A 12441-nucleotide genomic window follows, 5' to 3' on the forward strand; every position below is an offset into this window, starting at 1 on the left:
TTTGAATCAGCTGTTGTAGACGAGATATTACAAGATCATTTTTATCATACAATTTCTGTGCAAGTTGCAAACCTCGCAAATGCATCCATCCATCCACCCATAAGTAGAATTTGCAGCTTGCACGATATGCATCATACATAAATGAAATTATTTTGACAGGCAGGGAAAGCATGCAAGGTGTCGAAAAATGGCATACAAGCAATTAACTGAAAGCAGCAATCAGTGACATCTCCCTCAGCAAACTTCTCTTGTATGTATAAATTGATGCCTTATTACTCCCAGGAATTGTATGCATCTGTGACCATGTGCTTTGTACAACGTCCCGTACTCCCGAGAATCCCCAAGAGTCTGGAATTCATCCTTTGAAAGTAGCATAGCTTTGACTGTTCTACATTTTCAAAAGAAATATAAATCCTCCAGTTACAAACCTTCCACCTTAATATAATCGAATTCTGATCAAAATGGATTGAGTTTGAAAAGCCTCAAGAATTGCCCACAGATGCAACAATACCCGTCATCAGTTTCATTCATGATTAATAAAGATTTTCCTGTTCGACTAAAACCACAATGATGACATCATCTCATTCATCTGTAATATACCTCAAACTCTCGGCAGGATACTTAGAAAAATATTTCAAAATCCATCCACATCTCCAACGTTCACCCCCATACATCCGAATAATAAACACCTTCTTAGATAACATTTAGCAAGCAACCTTACCAAACCACTTTCGCCATTTAACTTAGCCTACCGAACCCATCGCAAGTGGAATGAAAAAATGAATTTGTAACAATGGAAGGGAACTTCCACACTGTTTAACAGTGTGCTTAACAGTATTAAGCATGAAGGGTACTTTCACACTGTTTAACAAAACAGAATCCTAGTGACGTCCAATGGATGCTACTTCTGACCTGTCCACATTACAGTGTGAAGTACCCTTCATGCCACAATCCATCTCTCCTACCCCATACCATTGAATTCCGATAACAATCCGCGTCACGATCGGTTCGGCAACCACGACAAGAACTCATGAAACTGTTAGTAAATAAATATTGTGTTCCAAGGTGATCACTTTGGATAGTCAATGCGAAAGCCTTATGCGATTCACCACTTCAGTCATATACAGATACTGATTTTCGCATGCATTAGACTAACAAACATTATTGCACAGCAGTCATTCAATCCACATAAAAATATCGAAACAAAACATCGAAATTACGTTAAAATACAATAGTTGCAGGCTGTCATATTGAGAACTTCAAATTAAAATTCCAAAAAGAAATCCTAAATTAGGGTTCTGAAGAGAACCACAAACGAATGCGGTAGTAAACCAAACGAGAATCTTGTCAAACGAATAAAAAATCACCGGAATTATCTCAAAATTTTTGAACGCGCAACAAATATTCATAAGAAAAAAGAACTGTAAGCTAGATCTGCAGTAAAATGTAACAAAACTCCGATAATTCCAGAAAGATCTCAATTTCAAACTACATTAAGGCAGTAAAGTCATACGAAATATCTGATATTAAAAAAAATTTTTGTTTTCAAATCAATAACTGCAATGTAAAAAAAAAGGTGAAAACAGAAACTGGGATCAAAGGAAAAAATGATACATACGATAAGCTCACATCTCCACTAAATCTATTACATTCCACTTATTTTTTTTGTAATTCCGGAAAACCTACGATCACAAAAAAGGGCATCAAAATCTGTTACACATTTTATTTTGTCTAAATTTATTGAAAAGAAAATCTTAATTTAAATAAAAAACATATATAAATCATAATATGGAGAACACTGTGATACAATCTTTAATGCATGCCAGATGAGATCAATTACCATCAGGAATGGATGGAACTTTCCAAAAAACAGCGGTAAAGTGAGACCTTCAACTTTTATGTGCATACTTGACCAAATGAACTGGTAAATATAACAGAAACTTGTAATTATTTAGAATAGCAATTCTGATAAAGATGTAAGTTTCAGTTATTCGGAAGAACTAGGGATAAGAAATCTTTGAAAAATTAAGGAGAGCGTGCTAATGACGAGGTAATGCAAGACCTGCAATCTAGCAAACAGTGTTCGTTTAAGTCATCACTTAAGAGCTGATTGCTCATTCGGTCTTACTGCTTCTGTTTCAAAATTTCCATCATGTAACCTGAAAAAATAACCGAAAAACTTGCTCTATTCAAAAATAAATGCCACTTTAAAGAGAAGATCCTGCTAAACAAAATAGCAACTACGTTTATCGTAATGAATGATAAAGAATATTACATTGAAAAAATCAAACTGAATGTGGTTATCAAACATATCACTGTTTAGAAAAATTCAAATTGATGACGACTGCTAATTTTTCCCTCCTGATCATTAATTAAATTATTTGTGAGCAGTAATCAGACGTTATTAAAAAAAACCTTTTGATTAACTATTTCTTATCAGTTGACATAAAACAGCAATAATAAACTGACCTCAGTCTTTTCGTAGCGAGGTCATCACCAGAGATATCACCTTTCTTAACAAGCTGCTCTCTTATTGTTTCGCCAGTTAGCGTTGATTCCGAGGATCTTTTTCGTGATATGCTTTGGTCTTTTTGATCCTAAAAATGACTAAAATTTAAATTACTGCAAATTTTTCTTTTTCTGCCATAATCACAAACATGATCTAACCAGCTTATCATACGACTGCAAAAACATAACCTCTAAACCGTATCTGTCTCATTATATTATTAAATATGTTAATTGAAGAAAAGGGTTTAAAAGTCGAGAAACATGGAATAAGACTTTGATTATTTTTTGGAAAAGTTATTTCACCCTTAAAACAAAACAATTCGCAATATCCAACAAATAATGCATCCATTTGATTCATCTGCAGTTTTTCTGCCCTTTTCACTAACTCTAATTCATTAAAATAGAGAAATTTTCTACATTTCATAATCCGGAGACTAATGAAATCAGTGAAAAGACTGAGACATAACTACCTACTTAACAAAACAAAAGTTAGAATTCAAATTCAGCACTATGAACTAACCTCATCTTTTTTGATATCGTCAATAGAAACAGGAGAGGGTTCATGATCGCCCGACGTGCTGCTTACGTCATCCTGATCGTCACTAGATGACTGACTGCTAAGATTTGAAGAAGGCCGGCCAATTGAACTCGAGCTTGAAGGTAGTGAATCTCCCGTTGATCCGGAATCCGTGGTTTCGTCTTCCTCATCACTGTCACTCTCGTCGTACTCTACCAGGGGCTTAAATTGATATTGCTAATATTACCAGTCAACAACCTTTTCTTCGAAAATTTTCAGATTTTTACATCCTTAGAAAAAACTTTTAGTTTTAGGTTAATTTTTTAGGACCTGAACTGCAAATAAATAATTGGACACAATAAAACAATTAGATAAACAAAAAACTGTGTCCTGCATCGTAACCAACCTTTTTGGCAAGAACGGTTACAACGCTTGCGGATGACGCTACACGCGAGGAGGTTGAACTAGATGGAGAATTTCCAGTTTCGGTGGACGAAACAACTGGATCACCAGGCGGTGAATTGCATGTTGGTTGGGCAGGTAATGATAAAGAAGGGTTCTGTTTATCGGTATTTACCTGGAATTTTGATCAGATTTAGGCTGCTTTGCAAAAAAATAAGAAAATTCGCAATGATACCTACTGCAAAAAATTAAGAAAATTTGCAATGATACCTACTGCAAAAAATTAAGAAAATTCGCAATGATACCATTCGTTAAAAAATGCTAGGCCTAAGCAACCGCTCACTGCACTGTCATAGTAAAGTAATGCTGGTGAATATTATTAACTAAAGCGAACACTTGTGTATTTGACAGTAACATATTATCAAAAATGACAATGAATAGTGATATACTGACGACAGTAAGAATGTCTTATATTGCACCGATCGCACAAACTTTTCCAATTCTCTTGATCTTCAGAAAAATTGTATCACAAATATAACCCAAACGAAATAAAGCATTTATTCACGACTCAACCTATAATTTATTACCACTCCTACGCTCATAATTATACAATAGATATATTTGGTCTATGAACTTCTGCGACTCTGTTATTTCATGATAACATGAGGCACTTCTAAGAATCTTATCTACCTACCTCATCCGATGAACATCACGACGATGATAAATATGATATATCAGAATCCAATGCGATATACGCTTCACTTTATTACAATTGATATAAGTTTACATTGACATAAGTTTACTAACTGTTTGCAACTTATCTGTACCGCAAAAGAGTGACAGTAAACTCACACTGTGATGTGAAGTAGACAACAAACCTTAATGATAATTCGAGGTGCAATATGAGTTTTAAGCGGGACATTAATCTGAGTTTGGAAAACAGCATCTGACTCATCTTCTACTGAAAATACGATATGCGATATGTACTTTTACTATACATGCACCGACTCAACTTAATTTCTCATAAATATACGCAAAACCCTTTTCCTTTTTCTAACTGCCTATTCATAATCCTAGAATATCCTCAGAAATGTACACAAAAGATTTTCAAAGTTTCTTCTACAATGATTCTCTTACTTTTTTGAATACTAACCTTTGCGCTTCAATAAATTAGGAAGAAGGGGTTCAATGCCCATTTTCCTCGTTGTTATACTTTTCTCTAATGACTCATCCTCCTTGGCAACAGAGGCAGCAGAAGAAGAAGGAGAAACATCAAGTAGTGCGGAGTGAGACACTAAAGTCGTTCCTGGTTCTTTACCTTGCTTGTTAGGATCCCAATCTCCTGTTGGCGATGCGTTCTGCAAACAAATAAAATGCCCCTCTGCTCAAATTTCAATACATATTTTAATACCGATGGAAATAAAACCATGAAGTTAACCTCTGAATCGTCATCGTTAAACCACTGTTCATCAGCATCAGCCTGACGTTCCATTTTCCACTGTGCCGGTAAATTAGTTTCAACGGAGATTAAAGAATCAGAAGGTGATGAGTCCTCCATTTTGCGACCTTCACGATCCCTCATCTTAAAGGGATTTAAATTCAGGGAAAAACCTGAGAATTTTTTTAATTGAATCATTTCCGGTATTTAATACATGACTAATCAATACTAGAATTCTCCACAAAGTTTGTAGTCCATATCTAATGCAATGGTAGGCAAGCTTAAAAAACCGCTTGAAATTTTTCATGATCTGAGGGTCCAGTGATTTCATAAATAGCAATCTATGCACCTTCTTAACAAGTCTTTATTTTAACATTTGAATCTCATTTCTTTCGTCAGGGCCACTCAAACATCGCTTCCGACTTACTTGAACAAAAAGTGCGGAAGTAGGTTAAAGTACCTCAGCATTACTACTTACTTGTTCATATTTTAAGCGCAGCGACTTGAATGTCGTTACGTATATGACGTCTTCAAAATCCTTACCAAAATTTTCGACAACATAGATAATCAGTGGTTTGATATCTTCCTGAAATCAGTTCGGCCGTTTCATCCAATACGCCTTTGAAATATAAATGAGAGAATAAAAATTCAAATCTACACCATAAAAAAACTTCATAATATAAGTAAGCTCAATTGGAAAGCAACTCACCATTCTAATGAATTCAAAAAGTTCAATTATTGCAGAATTTAGGAGGTTGTACCGATGGCCGTTTTTCCTGAAGCATTCAACGATAGGCTGCATGACATCATCTCTCACAGTATACCGATAATAGAATTCATCTTTTAGTTGGACAACCCGTCGGAACAAGCGTAGTGCACCTAAAATGAACTCAATTAAACCTTAATGAAAAATGAATTAAGTAACAAGAAGTTTTCGCAGACAGTGTTTTGTATCAAATGCATTTTACTTTTGCATGACTAGGAGTGAAATATGAATTCGGAAAGACACAAATACACCATAAGTTAAAAGGACGTGTAGTCATACTCAAAGCAAGAAAATGATGTTTGCTCTTCAAAAGGACAAGCACGCGATTCAGCAATTTGTTGCTAATGCAATAATTACGCATATGGACCGCGTGATGTTCGAAGCAAAAGCAGAGAATATCGATGATCATTGCTTGCTGATTTGCACAATGGTAATTATCTGCAAATCAAAATGATTGATTACTAACTAAAATTTGAATACCACAAAACCTGTAAGATAAAAACTAAATCTCATGGAGTTAACTGGAAGATATAATTCAAATCAGGAACCTTAAAACTCAATTAATTTTACTCGATTTACCGAATTTTTTATTAACCAATTCAGCTGTTTCGAAATAATTGACTGCTGGAATTTGAAAGTCGTTTACATTTGATGTTACAAGTAAATGCTAGCTATGAAAGAATGTATGAAACTGAAGAGCCAGGGCTTGTCCAACGTTCAGATCGATTCATGAGAGACAGTGTGAGCATCTTATCCTTACCTCTTTTTAATGTATCGTTTTCAGTATTTGCATACAACGGTCGACATAACGTTTCCATAGATCGTCGGTAAAAAAAAGTTAAAAATTCATGTCTTTCTGATTTCATATTTGGTGCTGTAATCATGTTATCTGGATCCAGCAACGACTGCATTACTTTAACCATAGTGTACGCTGACGTCAGTTCCGGATCACGATCCGTTAACATGTGATCAATCAATTTATTAAGTAGCAACTGATTCTGCAAGCGTTTAATTTTTAACAATTCATTCGTGTTGTGCTCCTATTCTACTTGCTTTATTATAGTCGTGATTCATAAGCTTATTTTTACTTGCCAGCCAACGTATCGGATACCAGTGTTTGGTGAGCAACACATTTTCACAATTTATTAACATTTAAAAGGTCCTTTTTCAATAAAATGACTATGAAATTGCAGCTGTGATAAGCACAAATAAAGATGTGAACAATTCTGCAGGTGTATCTTCAAAATTTGCATTTCTACTTTTATACAAAAATATACCCCAAATAAGAAAAACACGGGAGTAATTTTCCTAATTCGAACTCTTCGAATCAAAACCTTTCTTGCTTATAGAATAAGATAGCAACTTCCACTGAGACCAGATAGAAAGTCTAGACCAGGCTCTTTCAGACTTCATGAGTTTCAAAAAACCGATTCTACTATAAAGTTAGGCGACAATAAGCTAACTTTTTAAACTAACATTTTTAGCTTCTCCAAACCCGCGACCTTGTTGAAGAAGGTAATCCCGTGCAGTCTGCGGATTAAATTCAACAATCATCACGAACATTTCAACAGTTGTTGCTCGCGTTTGTACATCTTTACTTGTGATACATGGTTCTATTGCTGCTAGTACGTCATTTTGCATTAAGGTCTGAAAATTGTCGCTTTAATTAACCACATACTATTCCATAACATAACATAGCCTGCGCCATGGAACATACGTCATCCCTCCTACAAGAGAATGCTTAATAGCAAGATATTTCAAGAAAACTTCATGATTATTGCATCGCAGCAAGATATTTCAAGAACTTCATGGATCTTACAGCATCTTCTTACATTTCATAGATTTTTTTGCTGCACCTGAATCAAATATACAACTTATTCTTGTTGGTGACATGTCCATTCCACCAGTTAACTCTTTTTACACGGCTGAAGACAATAAAATGTCGGAATCAAGCCCATTTCAAGTACAACAAAATTAATTAGCAATACCATTCAGACAACTTCGAAATGTCAACTCTGATATTTATTCAATTTATTTTTAAATATTAAGTATATATATAATAAAAAGTCTATTACATCACTGCCTAATCGCTAGAAGTGCTTTATTTTTATTATGCATTACTTTATAAAAATTTTCACGCCCTTGCGGTCCATTTGGTTGCAGTGATGTTGAGAAGGAACAAAATTCCTTTAAAAACATAGTTAGGTCCTTCCTCCTTTCAGTTGTTGTTGCAGGATTCTTTAATTGGTCGAATAAATCCTTCAAAAGTTGCTTATCATCCTAAAACACAGAAATTTCATGAAATAAAGTTTGTTAGATAAAGTGTCGGGAAAAGCAGATGTTATTTGAGTTTAAGAATCCATAAAGTTTCTGCTTCGTGATCTCTGCAGAATCCCAACTTTGAAATGACCTCCGACTTTTTTCGAGAAAGTTCATTCTTTCGAAAAGACTATATGTTTAAATTGAAATCTTTAATTTCCATAAAAAGTTTGTAATCTTAAAGCAGAAATCTGCTACCTGTAACAAACTAACAATATCTACTCGGTTGAAAAACAAATAACTGTTCAGAACGGACAACAAATTCTCTTCAAACAAAGAAGGTGCTGGCAAGCAGATATCCTGAAAAAAAATGAAAGTTGCTCCTCGCAGCTTATTTTTTTAGAGATGCCGATGATCAGAAAACGATCGCCAGAAAAGCAATTCCATACCTGAACATACTGAACTCTGTAAGTCTGATGTATCTTTTGACGTAATTCATCGTTGTGAATGGGCAACACTTCTCGAAATCTGGCTTTTTGGAATAAGAATTCACGGTGTTTTCGCGGCTTAGGTTCAGCTGGATCATACTCTAACATCCCAACAATATCTCTAGAAGTTTATCGCTAGAAGCTCTTTACAGCCGGTACTTTATTTGAGGTAAATTCTAGGTTAGTCATTATTACTCAAATTACAATTTCCCTTCGTCTAAAATATACAAAAGCCGATCCAGCAACGAGGAAAATCGTATGTTGTGCTTTTATGATGTTTGGTGATAGGGAAAGAGTACTGATACGAGAAATTAAAAGTCCGTGGCAGATAGGAAGGGTTTAAAAAAACGGCCATTCGGAGTATAGCTGTCAGATCAATTCGAAATCACTAGTTAATTTTATTACCAATCGAAAGCCAAGAGAAACTTACTTGAAATATTTTTCACTAAGTAAAATTTCAAGAAGTGTATTGCGATTCAACATGAATAAACTGCGCGCAATTTGATGCAATGTATGCAGCGCATCAATATGTTCGAGATCTTCACACATATGGAAAAGATCACAGAGTTTCGCAACATACCTGGAATTGCCTTTCCCTTTAATACGCAGTTTTTTTTCAATAACTTCATGAATATTTCCCCTGACAACATGCAAAAATCTTTAGCTTTGGTTATCGTTAGCGAAAAAAACATCTAATAATGATATATTAAATAAAGATGTTTGCATTCTCTATTGCATAAAACTGGAAGATGAGGTAATTTAAATAAATAATCATGAGTTCATAAGAGTACCCTTGATTTTCAATTGCTATTGCCAGTTTTTCTCGAAGAGCGGCCGACCCAAAGCTATTCGAAATCATGACCTCGATATCGGCTAATGAATTTAATTCACATGGTGGAAGAGTGATTGTAGCTCCCGCAGCCGACTGAAGAGGATGAAAGCACGATTCTACTCTGTTATGACTATAGACTTGACTTAGAAAAATATTTCGAATTTTTCGCAAACCTTCTAATTATCACAGCCACAAATAACGTGGAATTTAATGTTTTTAATGTTAAAATAAAAAGTTTTAATGTTAATTATAATGTTAAAATGTGAAAAATGAAGATCCAACTCACAAAGAATGAAAAAACAATCACGAAAAGATCTAAATATATAGCCTGTGAGCTGTGAGCTGCATTTCAGGTTGCGAATGAATACCTTCCGATTCGGAAGGTATTCATGAAAATACGAAGGTCTGATAAAACTCTAAAGCTCATATTTTATCACATCATTTTATGCTAAACTTTTTGCTTTTCTCTCTCTCTTTCACAGAAAAAAAAGTAGTGAGACCGTTATTTAATTTCCTGCATTCTCTTCCTTGCTATTCCTTGTTTTTATCAGGCATTAAGTTTATAATTTTTCATTGAATTTGAAACCTTACCCGCTGTCCACTGTATCCCTGTCCAACGGAATCCAAACCTTCCGAATCATCCAGATCTTCATAGTTCCCTGTGAAATCCTAAAAATATGGAGCAGTTTCTGCTAATTTTATTTGAAGAATAGTGATTCTATTATATCATAAAATTGTAAATTTTCATAGAACTAAACGAGCCCGTCTCCATGCTATTAACTTACAGGATGTTGTTCCGGGTCGCGACCCTGTACTTGACAAATTTTCTCCCAAATATCCTCACATCCTGTCTTGTCTTGAAAAGATAGCGCCAAGTCACAGGTATCTGATTCTGACCAAACTATTAATGTTTCCTGAAAAGCGATGTGACTGTGAATACGGAGGGACAAGTACTGATAATGCTTATTCAACACCTCATATAATCTTCTAATCTTTGATTTTTGATCATTCTTTATTACGTCACTTTTCACTTTGTACTTTCCATGCAAATTTCTTATATCCAACGAAGTTAGGTAACATGAGACAGTTTTATATCATTTAAAAGAAGTAAAGAAAAATAGAATTACACCCAACAGCTCAAAAAGATTTAATAGAAAACTCTAGCAGTCTGCTTTTTTTCGAAGAAATCGATGCGGGAAGGTAATTTCGAAACAAAAAGTATATTGTTTAGTTCCTTTAAAAATCACGCCAGGGTGTTCACCTGAGCGCTGTTTTACGTTTTAGAGTTCTGAAAGACAAATGATTACATAAAGAACTCAGACCAAATAAAAATGAACAAAGAGCTTGTAACTTGATACGATGCTCGTGGAAATGTTAAGCACTTCAGTGATATGGTAGATGGTTTTCAATTATCTCTCGTTCAAATCAAATCCTTCATCATGCAGCTGGTGGCAACTATTTCAATTTAAAAATGAAGTGTAACTTTAGTTCTTCACAGTTCTCCTTCGATCTAATAAAAGTTTAGCACTCCCTAGTTCCAGACTGACAACTCCAATCAGTGAAGGAGTTCTGCCTTTTCAGCCTCACGACAATATTGATAAAGCACTAAACTGTCATTCTTGAAAATATGTGTACACTAGGGAAAATGTCGTCGAAGGAAGTATTTTGACAGATGAGCTTCTGTGTGGTCATTTAAAGTACGCCGAGTACGACAGCGGCAGGTAAAGTGAGTGCTTGAAGGAGAGTGCAGCAACGAACAACAAAGCGGCTGCTTCAAAGCTGATAACAGATAACGGATGCAGGACAGTAAAAGTGCACACTATTTTTCGCTTGTACAATTTTCCTAAAATATTTCTATATTCGTAGTAAAATTTGTAATAGATTATGCGTTGAATAAAACAACAACATGACTGTATATTCGATAGATGTGAACAGTTTCATAGGTAAAATGGTTTCTTGTCAACAATCTACTGGGAAATTCGTAAGTTTATCTCTGCCACTGATACTGGCTCACTAAGCCAAATAGTATTAAAATATTTGGATTACGAGTGAATACTTCCTCAAAAACTCTGCAGCCAAAGAGTGATCCACTAGTCTAATTTCGGCTTCCAATTTTGTTGATCAATATGCCAAGTAAAAGTTATCTACACTTTCAACTCTCTTCTCCTCCAGGTTATGTAAAGCGATAAAAGAACATTACACAAAAAGAAAGAGTACAACTAATTGTAGAAACACTACTAAAAATTTCAAACATAAATCGCAACGTAATGTTAAAAATTTATCGATTAATGACCAAAATCATAGTATTGATACAACGATAAAAAACTTGGAAAAATTGCAAAACTAATATAAGATGTTGTGCTATTTTTTACTTAATGTTGTTCAGAGAGAGAGATATCCATTATGATGACTATTTTAATACAGCATATTATTCACAGTACAAATTTGCAACCAATCCTCAATCCAATTACTTAATTTTATTTCCGCTACCAAGTCTGTTGTTTAAAATTGTTCTTCCAAACAAAATAACGAATAGTGGGAGACGCTTTCAGCGAAACAAATTGCTACTGAATATTTACAAAACATTTGTCCCAACATCTTTTATATTAACACTGTGAAGATAGGATTTTCTTTAAATTTCTACTTGAATAAAGTTTCCATTTACCTTTTCCAAAATATTAACAGGTATACAGAGCTAACAAATGTTTCCACACCATAACTTGCAGAAGTGAGTAGCTCCCTTAGGTCCAGCTATCCACCACTTATATAAAAAATGTATTATGCATTATATTTTATTCCGGATTTCAGTTTTTGTCTTATTCAAAATGTTCAAAATCACTTAAGCAAACTTCATAAAATTTAGCGGTATCTAATGATAAAGAAAGTGATAACTGGGAAACCATGTAGGACCAAATGCAACATTAGCATAAAAAAATGAAAATAAAAATCGAAATAAGACATTGGATGAGCTGAGAAAACCAATAGGTGAGCGTGAAAGTAAGCATCAAATCAAACTGCAGGATGAGGCGTCAGGGTTAGGGAGGTAGCAATTCTCCTTCTTCGGGTCTAGGTTGGTTGGTCGGTGGGATACAAAGACGGATTGCTGGTAGCTGAACGAGAACCAGTCCCAGGGAGCACAGATACACACACACACACACACACACACACACACACACACACACACACACACGCACACATACACATATACACACACACACATACTCCACATAC

At 34.8% G+C, this 12441-nt stretch overlaps 1 protein-coding gene across 1 annotated transcript in view; it reads right to left on the reverse strand.

Moving 5' to 3' along the window:
- Positions 1 to 1961: 1961 nt before the first annotated feature.
- The window catches only part of LOAG_16354 (CBR-SMK-1 protein), a 12325-nt gene continuing 1845 nt past the window's right edge, over positions 1962 to 12441 (reverse strand). Inside the window, exons 4-22 of the mRNA XM_020449006.1 lie at positions 9996 to 10124; positions 9802 to 9879; positions 9170 to 9303; positions 8809 to 8958; positions 8340 to 8499; positions 8149 to 8250; positions 7753 to 7911; positions 7108 to 7278; positions 6392 to 6629; positions 5911 to 6069; positions 5575 to 5744; positions 5344 to 5451; positions 4866 to 5009; positions 4581 to 4785; positions 4306 to 4388; positions 3432 to 3602; positions 3029 to 3247; positions 2470 to 2597; positions 1962 to 2159 (exon numbers count right to left, since the gene is read on the reverse strand). Of these exons, the coding sequence (XP_020307552.1) occupies positions 2096 to 2159; positions 2470 to 2597; positions 3029 to 3247; positions 3432 to 3602; positions 4306 to 4388; positions 4581 to 4785; positions 4866 to 5009; positions 5344 to 5451; positions 5575 to 5744; positions 5911 to 6069; positions 6392 to 6629; positions 7108 to 7278; positions 7753 to 7911; positions 8149 to 8250; positions 8340 to 8499; positions 8809 to 8958; positions 9170 to 9303; positions 9802 to 9879; positions 9996 to 10124 (2772 nt within the window). The 3' untranslated portion in view covers positions 1962 to 2095. The remainder of the gene's footprint in view (positions 2160 to 2469; positions 2598 to 3028; positions 3248 to 3431; positions 3603 to 4305; positions 4389 to 4580; positions 4786 to 4865; positions 5010 to 5343; positions 5452 to 5574; positions 5745 to 5910; positions 6070 to 6391; positions 6630 to 7107; positions 7279 to 7752; positions 7912 to 8148; positions 8251 to 8339; positions 8500 to 8808; positions 8959 to 9169; positions 9304 to 9801; positions 9880 to 9995; positions 10125 to 12441) is intronic.

The sequence above is a fragment of the Loa loa genome, assembly GCF_000183805.2.
Source record: "Loa loa unplaced genomic scaffold supercont3.1, whole genome shotgun sequence".
NCBI lineage: Eukaryota > Metazoa > Nematoda > Chromadorea > Rhabditida > Onchocercidae > Loa > Loa loa.